General features: G+C 43.0%; 2 protein-coding genes across 9 annotated transcripts in view; both read left to right on the top strand.

Moving 5' to 3' along the window:
- The window catches only part of septin15 (septin 15), a 39,269-nt gene extending 35,322 nt beyond the window's left edge, over positions 1–3,947 (top strand). For all 3 annotated transcript variants that reach the window (XM_088995762.1, XM_088995761.1, XM_088995760.1), the window contains exons 12-13: positions 89–234; positions 3,154–3,947. In XM_088995762.1, the coding sequence (XP_088851888.1) occupies positions 89–234; positions 3,154–3,193 (186 nt within the window). In that variant the 3' untranslated portion in view covers positions 3,194–3,947. The remainder of the gene's footprint in view (positions 1–88; positions 235–3,153) is intronic.
- Positions 3,948–10,554: 6,607 nt separating this feature from the next.
- The window catches only part of ppp6r3 (protein phosphatase 6, regulatory subunit 3), a 70,379-nt gene continuing 61,461 nt past the window's right edge, over positions 10,555–19,472 (top strand). For 4 of the 6 annotated variants that reach the window (XM_088995757.1, XM_088995756.1, XM_088995755.1 and 1 more), the window contains exons 1-3: positions 10,556–10,743; positions 16,241–16,395; positions 19,221–19,454. In XM_088995757.1, coding sequence (XP_088851883.1) covers positions 19,228–19,454 — 227 coding nt within the window. In that variant the 5' untranslated portion in view covers positions 10,556–10,743; positions 16,241–16,395; positions 19,221–19,227. The other 2 variants (XM_088995759.1, XM_088995754.1) reach the window with 2 other exon arrangements.

Genomic DNA, 19,472 nt, shown 5'->3' with positions numbered 1-19,472 from the left:
CAATATGTTGGTAACCCCTGCAATGCACCGCCTTATTTGATGACCCTGTTTGCGGTTTTCTCTCTCTGCTTGACGTTTCAACCTGCAGCTGGAGCGACGTCACGAACAAATGAAAAGAAACTTGGAGGCACAGTACAAAGAACTTGAGGAGAAAAGACGTGTGTTTGAGGATGAGAAGGCCAACTGGGAGACTCAGCAGAGAATCCTTGAGCAACAGAAATTGGATGCCTCTAAGTAAGTAACAGTCACTTCCAACCAAGAAGCTTGAGGAAATGAAATGCTGCAGGATTTCTGTGGCTGAGCGCAATGCAGTGAAACGTCAACCAATCTCGTCATTGTGTATGTGGCGCACACTCATGTTTCAAATTCAAACAGATTCAATTTGGTCCGCGCTTGATTTTGCAACAGATCTGCGATAGATAGAGAGGTGGCAGGGCCATGTCAGAGTGAATATGAACAAGAGACTTTGCCTGTACAGTGAAAACAATATCGAGAAAATGGAGGGAAAAAAATAACTGTCACATTCCGAGCGTGACAGGAACAGCTGACTCGTCAGAATGTTAATGAAGGGGTTGCATCCCTAAGCAGGCGGCAGAGACGTGGGTGCTGGCACAGAATTTATTGTAACAGAAGGCGCGGGTCCGATGATACCACGGACCCGGAATAAACGTGACAAAATAAACCACAACAGAAGCACAGCGAGTAGGCGGGCGGGGGCGATCCGTCCAGCCTAACAAGCTCAAAAATAAAATGGCACACGGGGATCTAGACTTCCGCGATCGCGGCCAACAAACACCTCGGGCGAAGCAACTATTCGTACTGGCAGAAGTCCAAGATACGGGCCACGCGCGAGGCGTCGTATCCTCCGATGCTGGTGAAGTGCCAGCGACTAGTTTAAATGTCCCAGAGTACGTGATTAGGGGATTGACAGCAGCTGACGAAGGTCGGCAGCGGCGGCCCCGCCCCAGCTGTCAACTCGCAAGTGACAATAACGGATTATCCCGATCTAACAGACATGAGACAAGAACGATCTTGATGCGGAAGGAATTGCGATGAATGCACGAGTGTTGGGTTGCTTGGCAATGGGAGATGCCACCGATTCGACCATATTGAATCTTTGTCAAATGCGCTCAGTAGAAGTCATTTGAAGTGATTTTACAAATTATGGAGGCAACTTGTCCGGAGGTGTCGGTTGTCCTTTAATACTCCTCAGTATTGATCAAACACTTGTATACCCGTAGCGATTCTGGTTTTAGGCATTGAATTACTTCAAACAAGTAAGACTATCTTGATAACTAGCTGAAATATCTTGGTAAGATTATTAAGAACACATTTTGTGGAAATAAGCCATCGATTTTTACGTATGTAATGTCAAACCAGAAATATTGTCCTGTCAAACCCATCGTCCTTGACAGACTTTCCTTCGTAGGGATCACGGACACGCCCCTACGCTGGGTCCACTCTTATCTCTCTGGCTGCTCTCAGTTCATCCAAATGAACTCCTTCACTTCACAGTCCTCTCCTGTATCTTCTGGTGTGCCCCAAGGCTCTGTCCTGGGACCGCTCTTCTTTATCACCTACCTTCTTACTCTTGGCAATATTCTCCGCAAATTTGGTATACAATTTCATTGCTTTGCGGATGACACCCAGATCTATCTCTCCAGCAAACCCGACGCCTCTCTTCCACCTTCTTCCCTTTCACTCTGCCTCTCTGAAATTAAATGCTGAGCCATAACTTCCTCAAACCTAACAGCGACAAAACTGAAATTCTCCTCGTTGGTACCAAATCCACCTTGAGCAAAGCTAACAGTTTCTCCCTCACTATTGACTATTTCTCCCTCCCATCAGGTGAAAAGTCTAGGTGTCATTTTTGACAGCACACTATCTTTCCACTCCCATATAAATAACTTAACCCGGTCTGCGTACTTCCACCTACGCAATATCAATCATCTTCGCCTGTCTCTCACTCCTCACACCACTATTATCCTCGTTCATAGTCTTGTCACCTCCCGGATTGACTATTGCAATTCACTTCTCTTTGGTGTCCCTCAGAAACCTCTCCACAAACTTCAACTTGTCCAGAATTCTTCAGCCCGGATCATCACCAGAACCTCATCCCTTCACCACATCACCCCCGTCCTCCATGAGCTCCACAGACTCCCGCTCAAATATAGAATCAACTTTAAAATTCTTCTTTATACATTTAAAGCTATCCATAACATTGCCCCCCCCTACCTATCTGACCTTCATCAACTTTCTAGTCCCTCTCGTTCCCTCAGATACTCTTCCTCCCTCCATCTACGTGTTCAAAGCTCTCAAGGACACTTTACAGTCACAGAAAAGCATAGATACAATAATAAATAAAATACAATGATCAATAGAATACAATAAATGAAATACAATTATAAATAGAAACAAAAGAGAGAGCTAGACAGAAAATGCAATTTTAAATTGGTGGCTTTTGAGGTGGAAAGAGAACCCATGTTACGAATTTTGGGAGGAAGTGAGTTCCAGAGTTTGGGGGCAGAGCAGCTGAAGGCTCTGTCCCCCATCGTGCTGAGACAGGCGAGGGGGGCACAGAGAGGTGGAGGGAGGAAGATCACGAGAGGGAATAGAAATTTGAAGCAGGTCAGCTAGGTCGAAATACAAATGTAATTAAAAAAGAAAAAATGAAAGACAAAGGTTATGAGGACAATAGATACACAATTAAACTTGCTCGACAAATACTGCTACTCGTCATTTTAAAATGGTACAATGATTGTCCGCATCAATTGCACACCTATAATAGTATTCTACCACTAATCACTTTCGGTCTGCTTGATACTTTGCACATTGTCTCACCGCTGTCAATTGAAATGTAAAACGTTTTATTGAGATGGTTGTGTTGTTTTGATGTCTGGGTCAGATGATGCTCAATGTGACCATGGTTTCCTTTTTCTAACTGTTCTCCCCAAAAAAAATGTCAGGGTGTAATTTTCCATTGCTGAAGTCATTCTGTCCTGTCAAACTACAAGACATTGAGAGCATGATGGACCATGTGAACACTCATTCAGCCTGTACGAATCATTTCACCGACGCTTTAATTGAGAAGTGCAGGGACGAGCTGTGGATTGTGACCTTTTTCTAATCCACCTTTCTTGTTTCCTCAACAAGGACCATGGAGAAAAACAAGAAGAAAGGAAAAATCTTTTGAAGAACTGACGTCGCTCATCTTCAGTACCAGCTCTCTCTCTCTTTCACTGTATCTCTTTCTCCCACTCACACACTCACACACACACACACACACACAGACAAACAAACAGACAGTTACTCGTACAATATTGCATGATTTTCTTTGTCATTTCAAATTCAACACGGTTACCATCCGCACATGTTCTCCACGTGTTTCTCATGAACGTCTGTGATTTCCATGTGTTTGTAAAATGGTGGTCCCCCTTATTTTTGCTGACAAAGAGCGGCCAGAGTTTCTCCAGTAGTAAGCCCATCCATTTATACACATGTACTGTCCTGGAGTGTCAGTCTTGTTCTGGATCTTCTTGGATTCCACCCAACGACTCTTTGTAACTGAATAGATGATCGAGCACAAATCTTGGGACCATACTTGTATGCACTATTGAGAAGAAAAAATAATTGAACAGCCTTTTGTCTCGAGAAACAGAGAAAGAAAGGAAGGGAGAGGGATAGACTATGAAGCATCTTGAAGGAATGCAGTTTGGGGTATTTTTTCCTCCCCCCGAACTCGACACCCATCAACGTCTCAACATGTCACACATTTGAGACCTTGTCGGTGGATTTCATGTTTCTTTTCCAATTTTCCTTTGTCACTTAGTAAACAGACATTGTGCTAAAAAACATGCGTTTCTTTCTTCTCAGTGGCGAAAAGTATTTTAAGTGCAGACCATCTGGGAGATGACATTGTGTGTACCAAAGAACAAAAACAGATTTACTCACCACTACCTTTGCGACGTTGGATGCTTTGACGTCGTAAGGTCTGGACTTTTTTTTCAGGTTTGAGTAAATTCTGTGTCTTACGGTGTCGGTACAGTTCAAAGAGTGGCCAGAAGGATCTGGAACTGCGGTCAGAAGAGATGCAAAAGCCTCATTGGTCTCTACATACAGTTTTCACATGAGTGATGACTGAAAGAGAAAAAAGAAGAAAAAAAACAACACGTTTTTATTGTGATGGAACTAAGAAGTGTTTGGCCGGCGTTTTCACTTGTGCTAAAATAACTCAACAGGAGAAATGGAAAATAATTCTTTCACATTTTCCAGCGTTTAAAAAAAGCCTTTGAGAAGTCTGAAATAGCCTGATGGATGAAACTGTAATATAGGATGAAAATGCTTCAACGGAGGCTTTCTTGTTCAATACAATCTTGTCAATTCAAGGCGGAGGGCAACCCTTTGAACCTTTGCGATTTCTTACCCAGAGTTGTCATGGTGTATTTTCTTACGACAGTGAATCTGATGAATCTGGACAAAGGACAACTCGCACCTCGTTTTCTTTGGCCGTGTCTGAATCCGCTGAACTTCCTCCCTAATGCTTGAAAATGGTGTTCGCCCCGCAGTCAAACCAGATGCAAAATGTACACGGCTGAGAACTTTACATTTTGGCTGAGATGGGTCACAGCGTTCAGTTGCCTTTTCTTCTTTTGTGTCACATTTATTTGCTTTGCTTTCTTATATTTATATATATATATATATATATATAGAGGGAGATAGATAGATAGATAGACGGACAGACAGACAGAGTGGGACCTTGGCTTACGAACTTAATTGGTTCCCAGACAGCGTGTAAGGCGAAAAGTGTGTATCCCGAAAAATAATTTCCCATCGGAAACCATTAAAATGAGAATAATGCGTTCCCAGGTCCTCATAAAAGATCATTTTCTACTTTCTAATTTTCTAAGCCTGAAAACTAAACACAAAATATACCTTATTTTATGTACAATAAATGTGCTACAGTATTATGATTAAAGAAATAAACTGTACTGTACAATAAAGTCATTTTATTGACCTTTGTGATGGTGGTTAATGACTTGATGGAATGGAGTGTCCGGTTTCCTCAGCATGAAACACTTGATGAGGAACGTCACCTTCTTCTTTCACCATCTTGAGGAATGATCCCTTGTTGCTGCTTTCCCTGTGATAATTGTATCTAGTTCTTCGTCAATTGTGATCTGTTTAGCTTGGTTGATAGCTTTTTGCATCAAGTGTACATGACTGTTTTATTTTAATCTTTCAGTCTACACTGTGCTTTTGAATTTTCAAAGTTGAAACGAGTCTAAATTTCAGTGTTTTCTATCCATTTTCTAACCTTTTTTGTTTTTTCTTTTATTTTTCACTTTTGTTTCGTGTGTGTGTGTGTGTGTTTTCACACTCTCTCTCTGTCTGACATACATATATATACATACATATACAGTACATATATACATACATATATAGTATATAGATAGATACAATCAACCAGTGAAGGGGTTTCTTTCATGAAACTTCCTCAATTCCATGACCTCTCTATGATGATTGATTTTCACAAGTCTGTATTTCTATTGATTATGAAAATGTCAAAATGCGCTGGCCCTTGTGGTTACTGCTTCTTTTCCCTCCTGGCTTGTTTTATCTGCTCCGTACATTGACAAGATTAAAATTGACAAAAGTTTTAACCCCTCGTCGTCATCTTTCAAACTTAGCCTTTTACAGTGTATTTTAAGGCCCTCATTTGTAGTTTTCAGATCAGGCAATATTGTATTAATCCTGAGGGAAAGTGCACATTGATCTGTATCTTGCACTCACACAAAATCAATCTTATTATCTTTTCCTTTGGGCTATTCCCTTCAGGGTTCATAAAAGGCGCATCAGTATCCTCCATCTAAACATGTTTTGGACATGACCAGCTACCTTCATGTCCTCTTTGACAACATCCATAAATCTCCTCTTGGTCTCCTGCCTGGCGATTCACCACAGTTGTATAGCCCGTTACTTTCATCTTAGCTGAAACTCTTTTATCACCCAATGCACTATTATAAATACAGTGATACCTCAGCGGACGAACGCTTTAGCTCACAAACTTTTTGCCTCACGAACATTACATTTACAAGCACGTAGTCTTGGCTGACAAGCTAGTTTTCGGCGGATGAACATCAAACCACACGGTCGAACAGCGCCACGGTCACGGTGGCTGCCGGACTAGCTTTTATCACCGTTTTCTTTGAGTGCGGAGGTGGTTTATTATTGAGTGGAGTACTTTTGCTATTATGGGACCAAAAAAGACCCCACCGGTCGAGCAGAAGAAGATCATCGCAAAAGAAAATGACGGTCAAGCTTAGCGATCATCGTAAAAACAAACTAAGTGTGCCTTTGTGTGACTTAGCGTCCCAGTATTCTGTGTTGTCTAAGCAACGGTCTCAGGCAATAGAAGAGGTTGAAAAACGTGTCTACCGAAAAACAGCTAACAGGGGACAGTGTGAGTTAGGGTATTATCACCAAGAAAGCATAGCAAATTCACTCAGATATCATCAAGAGGCAACTACATCAACGACCATCGCAGAGGTCAATTAAAACGACTTTATTATATAGTACAGTTTATTTATGTCATTACAATATAATAGCACATTTATTATACATAAAATAAGGTCTATTTTATGTCGTTTTAAGGCTTATTTAGTAGAAAAGTATGTTCACAGCGGATTATTCTCATTTTTAATGGGAATACACACACTTTCTAGGAACCAATTAAGTTCGTGAGCGGAGGTATCACAAAATTGAAAAGATGGGTTATATTAACTCATTCACTGCCATTCCCGAATTTATTCGGGAATAGAAAAGTGTGATGTAGAGCACCATTCACTAATTTGTTCGGCTTTGTTTTACCTTGTGGGGGTGTCGATAAAGTGCTCGTCAGACCTCTGGCAATGTTTTTCCCTTCCACGAGGGGGCAGCATTTGCCTTTTGTCCATGTTAGCGTTTTGTTACAGCTTCAGCTGTTGTTAAAGTGCTAAATAAATCAATATGTATAGACAGTAAAGACTCGTAATATCGATATCGGTTATATCGATAGTACTGCTTATTACGATACTATTTTCATTTCCCGGCAAATTTCTAGTCTTTTATGTCTAACTAGTTCCGGTTAGTACGATACCTGGTCATTACGATAATCCGGTTACTACGGTGCCTTTTTCATCTCCCGCCAGCCTATTTGGTCTGCTCATATCGATACAAAAGCAGCTTCAGCTAAATTGATATTTGCTTCACTCTTTCTATACAGTATACTTTCGTGTCTTGCACTGTGTAGCAGAGCTGCAATAGCATCTGAAACATTCTGTAGTCTTCTTATACAGTATACAGTTGTTCAACCCCAATTTCAACCATGGGGAAACGTAACAATTGTGACCTCGGAACGAAGTACAAAGCAATCGTGGCTGTGGAGGAGCAAATCCTTCGTCGCGAAAGAGTTCGACGTGCCGCAGAATACTTTATCAATGCCAGTCATGTAAACTTTGCAGTTGTTGTTTTCCATACATGTATTTAATTGTGTCGTATTCAGATATCTTTACAATTACACAAAAACAATCATAGGAGATGCCGGTTGTTTACGGAGTTGACGTCACGAATCACGTGATTTTTCTCGCTGGTAGGTAAAAGCAAGAATGGCGAGTATGGACAAAGCGGATTACCGTAGCATGAAATCTGAACATTACTCCGATTATGTGCGAAAGCTACCGTTAGAAGTCCGAGAGCGATAATATGTCCCCATTAAACATACATTTCTACTTTCTAATTTTCTAAGCCTCAAAACTACACAAAATATACCTTATTTTATGTATAATAAATGTGCAATGGTATTGTAATGAAAGAAATAAAATGTACTATATAATGAAGTTTTATTTTGCTTTGTCCATTACGACACGCATGCATGTACTCTACTGCTCCCCGGTGGCCGTCATCTGAAATACAAAATGGCTGAATTTCAGACAATGACCAAGTCAATTATTGTGTGATGGAATGTAGGGAAAGAGATGCCCATTTCACGGTAAGTTCAGAGAATTGTGAGTAGAGTTTTGCTTTTTCGGATGTTGCTGTGCCGATGAGCATTTTGTGTCTGGGAGCCTTTTTCTGAGCATCTTCATCTTTATTACGTTCAAAGAGTTGCTTGTTCTGTCGCCGCAAGGGGACACAAGCCAGTGTCCTCTTGTGCCGGTCCCAAGCCCGGGTTGTGTCAGGAAGGGCATCCGACGTAAAAGCTTGGCCAAAACAAACATGCCAATTGTAATGATATGAGCAAATCTTATTTGCATGTTCTACTAGTGATGCCTGGCTACAGACCAAAGGAGCATGCGCACTGTTGCAAGTCAGTCTGATGAGAGCCAACGACACACGCCACACATGTCAATTGCCTTCTCCCTCCAACCAACACAGCTGTCCTAATAAAGAACCTCAACTCTATCCACAAGTTGTATCATTTACCGAATTGGCTTACACGCCAATCAAACCTCCGAAGATGGAGGACACTGATTCACTGTGGCGACCCCTTGAAGGGAAAAGCCCAAAGGAAAAGAAGATTATTATATTTGGAAAACTTGTTTCATTCGTTGAAGGTGCGCCTTACAGTCCGGTGGTCTTCTATATATAGGATATAGAAATAGTTGAAAAATACAGCTTCCAATCACAAGCCTCACCGAAGAGTACAAGTGCGCTAAAGTGAGACTTCAGATGACCCTCAAAGACTCCAGAGACCGGAAGGTCAGTCAAGCTGCACCCCCCCCCCATCCCCATCAACTGGATGGAAAATGGACTCCATCCATTGCAGTGCAGCAGGCCACAGCAGCCTTGAGGCACAGCGACATTGTGGGACACGTTCAGCTAGGAAGAGGAGGATTTGGCCTTACAAACAAACCTTCTTGGCGTAAGGCTTCAACATCGGAAAGAAGGAAAATGGTAATGGAAGGGCTGCGCGGCCAAGAGGAAGCTGAAAGAACTGCACAGGCTGTCTCTCTTGCCAAGCAGGGACAATGGATGAGGTGGGAAGGCCTGGTGAAACGAAAGCTGAAGCTGAAGGGATCTCTGGGAAAATGAGGCAAGCAACATCAGCTTCATCATCAGAGCTATCAATGATGTGCTCCCATCTCCAAAAAATCTCCACCAATGGTATGGCGAAGATCCAATCTGTGACCTCTGTCCAACTCCAGGAACTCTCAAACACATCCTGACCGGTTGTAAGACCAGCCTCACACAAGGCCGCTACACCTGGAGGCACAACCAGGTCCTGAAGAGTTTGGCAGTTGTCCTTGAGAGCAAGAGGAATACCGTCAACTCCTTGCCCATGAGAGCCACCACTTCCAGCACAGCACCGTTGACTTTTATCCGAGAGGAAGAGGAAAAGCCCAACCGTCCTCCTGCAAAACTAGAGGTTGGACAGCTATCCGGGGCCCGGGATTGGAAGATGCGGGTTGACATTGGCCAGCAATTGGTTTTCCCAGCGGAGATTGCAGCCACCGCCCTCAGACCAGACTTGGTGCTCTGGTCCCCTTCACTCAAGGCTGTCTACATCGCAGAACTCTCAGTCGCGTGGGAAAACTCAGTTGAAGAGGCCTATGAGCGCAAGAAGCTGCGCGATGCAGAACTCGCAGTGGATGCGCAACAGCGAGGATGGAAAGCCAAGGTCTATCCCATTGAAGTTGGATATAGAGGGTTTGTGGCTTCCTCCACCATCAAACTGCTAAAAGACCTGGCCATCCATGGACAGGCTCTGCGGCACACAGTTAGGTCACTCTCTGAAGCCGCAGAAAGAAGCAGCCAGTGCATCTCCACAATTTCTCCACTGTGAGACTAATAAAGGCATATCCAATCCAATCCAATCTGGATGAAGAGGAAGGACCCTTGATGGGCTCATAGGTCAGCAACCTAAGACACCCCCACACCAGCTTCTCAACTTCTGATTGGGCATGGGACACAAGCGCGGGCGTGATCAACCTGTCGCTGGCCACCATCGATGAGGGTGTCTAGTGATGAAAGGCCGAAACACCCAATGATTCTTTGGAGCACTACTGATGATGTGTCCCAAATTCACAAGCTTCCCATCCCTGAGGCACAGCTCCCACGCCACTCTCAACATCAATGCTAAATCTCATGTGAGGACCATCCATTGGCACAAACGGACAGAATAACATCATGTCCAGTGTTTCAAGATTCTTCCATTCATTGGCGCTGTGCCTTATAGTCTGTTGCGATTTATACACCGGAAAATAACTACATAACTAAATGAACAAATATATATATATATATATATATATATATATATATATATATATATATATATATATATATATATATATATATATATATAATATATATATATATATATATATATATATATACGTATATGGTTGTTATGCTTTGCATAGCAACCATCATTTCAATTGGTTGTATCCTTCTCATCGACTGTGCTTAGTAACCAATAGAAGACAAGGGGCATTTTGGAGTGATTGGGCTCTCAGCCAATGGTGTTCCTGTTACTGCGTGAGCAAGCAAGGCTTCATCTGCTGCGGGGGCGGGATCATCGATGCTCCTGACTTGACGGCGACGCCATCTTGAAAAGTCTTCTCCATTGCCAACGACTTGACGTCTCTCACATTCACTCACTTTGAAATCTTGACTTAGTTGATGCGCATTTGTGTTCGGAAGCGGCGATCGCTTTGGGACTCTTGGAAAGCTCTTCGTGCCGGAGACTCGCCGTTCTCAAATGCGTTGGTAGGTCCTCTGGCTACAGGAGCGACTTGTCAGCATTGATTCGGCAGCCGCAGCCGGCGAACATGAGATGCGCATGCATGTTACTGCGTGCGTTATGTTGATCATGAAGCGCTATTATTGATTGACGCATTGCAAAAAAAAAAAGGTGAACGTGATGGCTATGGCTGGCGGGGGCGATGGCCAAATTGCATTGTTTATGAATGACGTCGTCGTCGCTCCTTTGACAGGTAGGTTTTAGGTTGACGCACGGCACGTTTGTTGCAATGCGAAATTACATTTTGTGAAACAGCCACGCGGCTTCCTTGCAAATAACTAACCGCGTGGTGGTCATTCTCGAGGATGGGGGGGGGGGGTACTTTTGGCCCCCGAGCCGCGATCTCATTAAATACCGGACTGCACAATTTCCAAACCTTGACAAGTGAACCTGCTTGTGGCATATTTCATGTGGCTGCTTTTCTGCTGCCGTCGAGAAGTGTCGTTTACGTTGACTTTTTTTGTGTTTCACTGACACCCCAGAAGTTGAAATTAGTTCAAGAACAAACCTCGACGCTTCTCACTATCTGTACGATTGGACTCTGACGGGAGCATTATTTTGGCAAGAGACAAAAAAAAAAGACCCGCTTTCCCTTCCTGAGCAGTCCATTACGCCTCCCCTTCAAAAACACATTTTAGTCCACCTCATCCAAATATTGTCCAAAAATACTTTTTTTGTCACTTGTATGTCATATTTTTAGATTCAAGGACAACAGACACCTCCCGACAATTTGTAAAATCACTTCAAATGACCACCACTAAGCGCATTTTACAAAGATTCCACCGCATAGAGTTATAATCTACTTTTAAAAAATCGCGCTGAATGTTCAAGAAGTCTTGTTTTGGAGTTGTTGACGATGCCGGAAGTGATGCATATTTAGGAATGTCCTGAGTTGTTGACATTGTGAATTGAGAGAAAGCGATACACAGGTGACCGCTGTCCTCTCAGCCTGACAATCGCCATATTAGTGGAGCAATGCAATCAGACAAGCATCCAGCTGCTGTTAGCTTGGAGCCGTAGACCACCAGCCGGAGGGGCATGAGGAGCTAACCAGACTTAGCGATTCACTGCTTGGATAACCGCTGTCATCCTCTCGTGTTGTTTCTGTCAGTCTTTTCTTTGAATCCAACACAAATGCTTTTCTTGACCCCGTGATTAAATTCTCGATTTGATGTGAATTGCGATTCACTACAATTTTCTTATGATGAACTCCATTGTATAGAAGGCCATTCATACGGAAGTTTGTAACTTTTCATCTTGAAAGTTGAAACAACTTTTTGCATGCGCAACCATTAAACAATCTACATTGATCGATGAGGAGGTTCCTTCAGTCGTCATCTGTACTTCTTTGAAGGTGTCGGACGTTTCGCTTCTTATCCAAGAGGCTTCGTCAGCAAACTAAAAATCTACATTGATGTTGACGTCTTTTAGCTTATTGTTTGTTATTCATGTCCTTATACGCCACATATCACCAAAGTTGATGCTATATTGCTAATTCACGGAGCTTCATATACACTTCATATGTCATGTCCTTCACCAGTTTCGTCGCTTTGCTTACACGGCTCAAATTCATACGGAAGGACTTCTTTCATCGATTGCAAACATTTATGCTTTCCTCTTCAGAACTATTTGAATCGTATTCATAACTGAATGAGTAACAAGAAAGCATCTTCTCTAAATGTGAACTCTCTGAAGCCATTGTTTTGATTCTGGAGCAAGGCAGTTTGTGGGCCAGGATCACCGGATTCGCACAGGTTCCCAATGTGACGTCACGAACAAGGGGGCAGGACTTTCTGAATCTCAAGTTTCGAGCTCATTAGTGGCACTTTTGGACAACTTTAAGGCATTTTTATTGGTGTTTTGTGTTTGACTACAAATATCAGCCTGCGTGTTTTGGGTATTTTACATGATATAAAACTTGTTTCTGATGTCCGTTAGGAAACAAAAAATTGTGTTGGCAACGTCCCCTCTAAGCTGCGCCCGTGTGCAATCGCACACTGCTTGCACATACTCAGCGCACAAGAAATATATATATATATATATATATATATATATATATATATATATATATATATATATATATATATATAGCAATATCACTCTGTTACTCTGGACTCATTGACACTAATCCTGGAAACTCACGGGTCCTCTTTTCCCTCTATCGCAAAATCACACAACCTCCTATCTCTCTCCCCTCACACTTTTATTCCTCTGATACATGCAACACTCTGCTTATGTTTTTTTAGTGAAAAGATCAACAAAAGCCCTCAGCACCTCGGGTCCTCTGTCCCCCCCCCCTCTCCCAGCCTTTCTACTCCTTCCCAACTACTTTCCGCTTTTAAACTCACCCATCCCTCTATAATCTCAAACATTATCACCAAATCCAAGAACTCCTCCTGTCAACTCGACCCCCTCCCTACTATCCTTATCATGTGCCTGCCTACCTTCTCTTCTCCCATTTATTTCAACCTTATTATTCACTCCTCACTATCAACTGGAATTGTTCCTATCCCACTCAAAACCGCAGCTGTTACTCCAATCCTGAAAAAACCTGGCTCAGATCCAAACGATTTCAATAACTTACGTCCAATTTCCCACCTTCCATTCATCGCCAAAATCCTTGAAAAGACAGTTGTTTCCCAGCTTCACCCTCACCTCACTCACAATAACCTCTACGAACAATTCCAGTCTGGTTTCCGCCCCCGCCACAGTACTGAATCGACTCGCATAAAAATCACGAATTATCTTATTATGGCAGCCGATGCCGGTTCACTCTCCATCCTCATCCTTCTCGACCTGACCTCAGCTTTTGACACCATTTCCCACCCTATCCTGCTCGACAGACTTTCCACTCTAGGCATCACCCACACCCCACTCCGCTGGTTTCATTCCTATCTCTCTGATCGCTCACAATTCATCCAAATCAACTCGTTCACCTGACGGTCCTCTCCTGTGTCCTCTGGTGTGCCTCAAGTGTCTGTCCTGGGGCCACTTCTCTTTATTACCTACCTTCTTCCTCTTGGCAATATTTTCCGTAATTTTGTCATTCACTTTCACTGCTTCGCGGATGACACCCAACTCTACCTCTCCAGCAAACCCAACGCCTCTCTTCCACCTTCATCCCTCTCACTTTGCCTCTCAGAAATTAAATCCTGGCTTTCCCATAACTTTCTCAAGCTGAACAGTGAAAAAACTGAACTTCTTCTTGTCGGTACCAAATCCACCCTCCACAAAACTAACAGTTTCTCCCTCACCATTGACAATTCTACCGTGTCCCCCTCCCCTCAGGTCAAGATCCTGGGCAGGTCAAGATCCTGGGTGTCATCCTCAATAGCTCACTATCTTTCCACTCCCATATAAATAACATAACTCGGTCTGCTTATTTCCACCTCCGTAATATTAACCGTCTCCGTCCCTCGCTCACCCCTCACTCCGCTGCTATCCTTATCCACAGTCTTGTCACCTCCCGCATCGATTATTGTCACTCACTTCTCTTCGGTATAAACCGGAAATTTCTCCATAAACTCCAACTGGTCCAAAATTCTTCAGCCCGGATCATCACTAGAACCCCCTCCCTTCCTTTCACCACATCACCCCTGTCCTCCAGCAACTTCACTGGCTCCCTGTTAAACATCGAATCAAATTCAAAATACTTGTGTTTACATTCAAAGCCATCCATAACCTTGCCCCTCCCTATCTGTCTGACCTGACCTTCAAATCTCCGTTCCCTCTTGGTCCCTCAGATCCTCATCCTCCCTTCACCGCTATGTGCCCTCTGCCCGTTTCACCACGATGGGATGCAGAGCTTTCAGCCGCTCTGCTCCCAAACTCTGGAATTCACTCCCACCCAACATCCGTAATATTGACTCCCTCCCTATTTTCAAGGCTCACCTCAAAACCCACTTGTTTAAAATTGCTTTCAATGTCTAATTCATTCTGCTATTTTATTATGTAGCATTTTACTTATGGTTTTATTGTTATTTGCGTAGTTTTATCGTTTTTATTGTAAAGTGTCCTTGGGTGTTTTGAAAGGCACTTGAAATTAAATGTGTGTGTATATATCCATCCATCCATCCATCTTCTGCCGCTTATCCGGGGTCAGGTCGCGGGGGCAGCAGCTTCAGTAGGGAAGCCCAGACTTCCCTCTCCCCAGCCACTTCTTCCAGCTCGTCCTGGCGGATCCCGAGGCGTTCCCTTGCCAGCTGGGAGACATAGTCTCTCCAGCGTGTTCTGGGTCGTCCCCGGGGTCTCCTTCCAGTGGGGCATGCCCGGAACACCTCACGAGGGAGACGTCCCGGGGGCGTCCTAATCAGATGCCCGAGCCACCTCATCTGGCTCCTCTCGATGTGGAGGAGAAGCGGCTCGACTTTGAGCCCCTCCCGGATGACCGAGCTTCTCACCTTATGTCTAAGGGAGAGCCCGGACACCCGACGGAGAAAGCTCATTTCGGCCGCTTGCATCCGGGATCTCGTTCTTTCGGACACGACCCATAGCTCGTGACCATAGATGAGAGTTGGGACGTAGATTGACCGGTAGATTGAGAGCTTTGCTTTTTGGCTCAGCTCCTTCTTCACCACGACAGATCGGTACAAAGTCCGCATCACGGCAGACGCCGCACCGATCCGCCTGTCGACCTCTCGATCCCTTACACCCTCACTCGTGAACAAGACACCCAGATACTTAAACTCCTCCACTTGAGGCAAAATCTCCTCGCCGACCCGGAGAGGGCACTCCACCCTTTTCCGACTGTCTCAGATTTGGAGGTGCTGATTCTCATTCCAACCACTTCACATTCGGCTGCGAAACGCTCAAGCGAGAGTTGGAGAGCTCCACTTGAAGGCCCCAACAGTACCACATCGTCTGCAAAAAGCAGCGATGCTTACTGAGGCCACCAAAACGGAAACCTTCAACGCTCCGGCTGCGCCTAGAAATTCTGTCCATAAAGGTTATGGTGTGTGTGTGTGTGTATATATATATATATATATATATATATATATTAACTTACGAACGCCTTATAATACGAACGTTTCATCATATGAACGTCAAATTCATGAAAATTAAGCCTTGTAATAAGCACTATTTTCATATTACACACCTACCACGGCTAGTCCATCAAGCACACGACCTTCGGATCTGGCAGTGTGATCTTCGGCGGAAGCACACGACCGAACAGCGCTCCAGCCGGCGCTACTTTCCACACCCCCTCTCATTGAATGCACCTGACGATTGCCTACTTGGAGCTTTTGTCCTTTGTCAGAACACCCTGCGTTCAAAGTTCTATTGAAAGAAGTTGATGCTGCTTCCAAATCATTTTCCATGACACTGCAGTGACAGGCATATAAAATGAACATTTGGTTGGTCACATCTATGCATTTGTCGGGTCATCTGTTAATCTCCACAAACGGCAAATGTTACATTTGACGTGTGATCAGTTAAAGACTGTTGTACTATTTTCACTTGCAGGTGGTGTACTGCTGAAGGTGCGCCGCATTTGTGATGGTCCATTTTGCTGCCTAACGTGGAAAGGCTGACAAACCTGGAATGGGCCACATATATCAAACCCCAGAACTGCCTTTTCTTTAACCTGAGCTCTGGTGCTTGGACAACCCACAGAATAGGTAGGTAGATGAAGGTGAATGAAAAAAATATGACGCACACACACACACAGGTAAAATAGAGTAAAGTCTCGTTATATCGATATTCTCGGGAGTCGAAAAAAAACATCGATATGACCGCACTACCGATATATCTGATCCTGCGCCAAACTACATTAAAAAACAACTGTATACTGTATAAGAAGACTACAGTATGTTTCAGATGCTATTGCAGCTCTGCTACACAGTGCAAGACACGAAAGTTGGTCACTTGACCAACGGTGTGACCGATACCGATTTCGCTAATGGTGGTGCTGTATAGAAATCCCTAAGCAAATATCGATTCAGCTTACGCTGCTTTTGTATCGATGTAAACAGAGCAAAATGGCCGCCAGGAGATGAAAAAAGGCACCGTAGTAACCGGATTATCGTAACAACCAGGTATCGTACTCAACAGAACTAATTCTACATAAAAAGACTAGAAATTTGCCGGGAAATGAAAATAGTATCGCAATAAGCAGTACTATCAATTTAACCGATATTGATATAATGAGACTTTACTGTAACTATAGTATTTAATGATTCAGTATTGTCATTTTCTCAAAACAAATAGTACCTAAACACAAAGAAAATAGAGTGGTGTAAAATGGAATCATAAATGACCAAAGCACATTGTTTTTCTAATGGCAGCCTTATTGACAGCTGAACCCAATTTAGTTCTTTATATACACAATGTCGTTATTTCACACCCTCAAGCAGGAACATTTCGTCTCCTCTGATAATGTTTTCCTTCTCAATGAGTTTATTTTAACTTTAGATTGATCATACCATCTTACTTATTCATGGTTCCACTTGACGTCTTATTAAAGATTAATTATCTAAAAATAAAACAAGCCTTTCTTTTCTTTATTCTTATTTTCAATGTAAATAGATATTGACCAATACATTTTTTTTTCTTCTGCCTGATTGCCCAGTCCTACTTTGACACCAATCCACGTCACGGTAACGGGGGCAATGCATTGAGTTCTAAAGAATTTGGGGCATATTGGTGGCCATTAGAAAAGAAAAAAAGGTTGTTTCTTATCTGTACAAAACGTGATCTGACTGTTTTTCGAATAAGTATATTTTATGGATGGATGAACACTATTGCCTAAGGGAACATTTCAGTAATGACTTTAAAGCGACCGACGTCACTTTTTTTGTTTGTTAACTGACATCAGAAAAACGTTTTATAGCATCTAAAATACCCAAAACACGCAGGCTGATATTTTTAGTCAAATGCAAAACACCAAAAAAAATGACTTAAAGTATCCAAAATCTGCAAAAATTGGAGCTGCGAATTGGGCATTTTCAGAAAGTCCCGCCCCCAGTCTGTGACGTCACGCCAAGACGTCTTGCATTGCTGGAGAATCAAAACAATGGCTTCAGATTTGGAGAATATGCTTTCTTGTTACACATCCAGTTATGAATATGATTCAAATAGTTCTGAAGAGGAAAGCACACATGTTTGCAATCGATTAAAGAATTTATTCCGTGTCATTTTGAGGCAAACGGGCGGGGGGAATGTCTCACCCAAAAAGAGGCAATAAAATGGCCACTGAGCTGTGAGGAATGAATCAGCCCGTTTCCGCAGGCTGATGTATTCCTTCCAAGGAGCTTGACTCCCTCTGCTGGCGGCTTTTGGATGTAGCACAAAAAAACAGTACAGCAAAATACATTGACGTGATGGAAAGACGCTACAATGCGTCTTTGTTACGGTCAGTAGGCGGTCCTTTTCTGATGTCACGTGAGGACTCGTCACCAACTCAAAAACAAGACTTCCTGAATGTTCAGCGCGAGTCTTAGAAGGTAAAATATAGCTTTAATATGCGGTGGACTCTTTGTAAAATACACTCAGTAGAAGTCATTTGAAGCCATTTTACAAATTATGGACACAACCTGACCGAAGACGTCTGTTGTCCTTTAAGTTCAAGGCACATTTTTTAAATTATTATTATTATGCCTCATTTCCATATATTTATCCTGAAACTGAATCCACATCCACAAACAAAATATTTCATTTACTCATGTCGGAGTACAGTGCAGTCCAGACGCTCCCCACCTTCTGAACGAGATGCGTTCCGAGTGGTCATTCGTAAGGTGAAGTTGTTAGTAAGGAGGAGGAAAGCCAGCCTTTGCTGTTGTCCGTGGATTTCAGACTTCGGGCCGTGATTGCCTCCAAACGATTTGCAACAACATATTGACAACAAACCTTTTTGGTTAGATTACACTTAATTGTCCAATTACTTTTGAACCCCTAGAATGTGGCGCGTTTGGGGAAAAAAATGGAGACAATTCCTTCATTCTTCAGTCAAATGTTGTTGTCTCGCCACTTGAATTAAACAAAACAGTCTCCACTTCAATTCTGGTCCAAATATTTCATTTCGTGTCAAATGTTGCATGTTGAGCCCGACCTGTGAAAATATATATATATATATATATATATATATTCACATTCACAGGTCGGGCTCAATATATATATATATATATGTGTATATATATGTGTGTGTGTATTATACAGGTAACATCCGATTTACGACCGGCGCGAGTTACAACCACCCGTACTTATGACCATGACCGCCAGACGTTTTTTTTTTTTTTAAATTCTACGGCTGCCACCGCTACAGCCAACAACGCGACAGAGACAGACGTCCGTGCATGATGATTTATTAAGCTACAACACAAAGCACTGGTCCTAAAAAGTTTAGTGTTAAATGGTGATATTACAGCTTGTCCAGAGGTGGGCATGGCGTCCGACCTGGACTTCTTTTTTTTTTCCTTCTCGCAAATAATTTGTCTCTCTTTCTTAGAACAAATATGTTTTGGAAATTTGACCTGCACGCCACATCCCACATTGACACTCTGCTGGAGAGGGACGATGTGAGACTAACCGATGTCATGGATGAGGAAGATGTTCTGCAAGAGTGCAAAGCCCAAAACCACAAATTGGTTGACTTCCTTTTGAGACCAGAGTGCATGGAGGAGCTTGTTACCTTCATTACGCAAGAACCAAGTGCTGATGTTGAGGAAAACATTCAATACAAGTAAGTTTGTTTGCTGAA

The sequence above is a fragment of the Hippocampus bargibanti genome, linkage group LG05 (genome assembly GCF_051943395.1).
Source record: "Hippocampus bargibanti isolate YZ-2025 linkage group LG05, ASM5194339v1, whole genome shotgun sequence".
Lineage (NCBI taxonomy): Eukaryota > Metazoa > Chordata > Actinopteri > Syngnathiformes > Syngnathidae > Hippocampus > Hippocampus bargibanti.
This window is presented reverse-complemented; position numbering and strand designations above follow the sequence as displayed.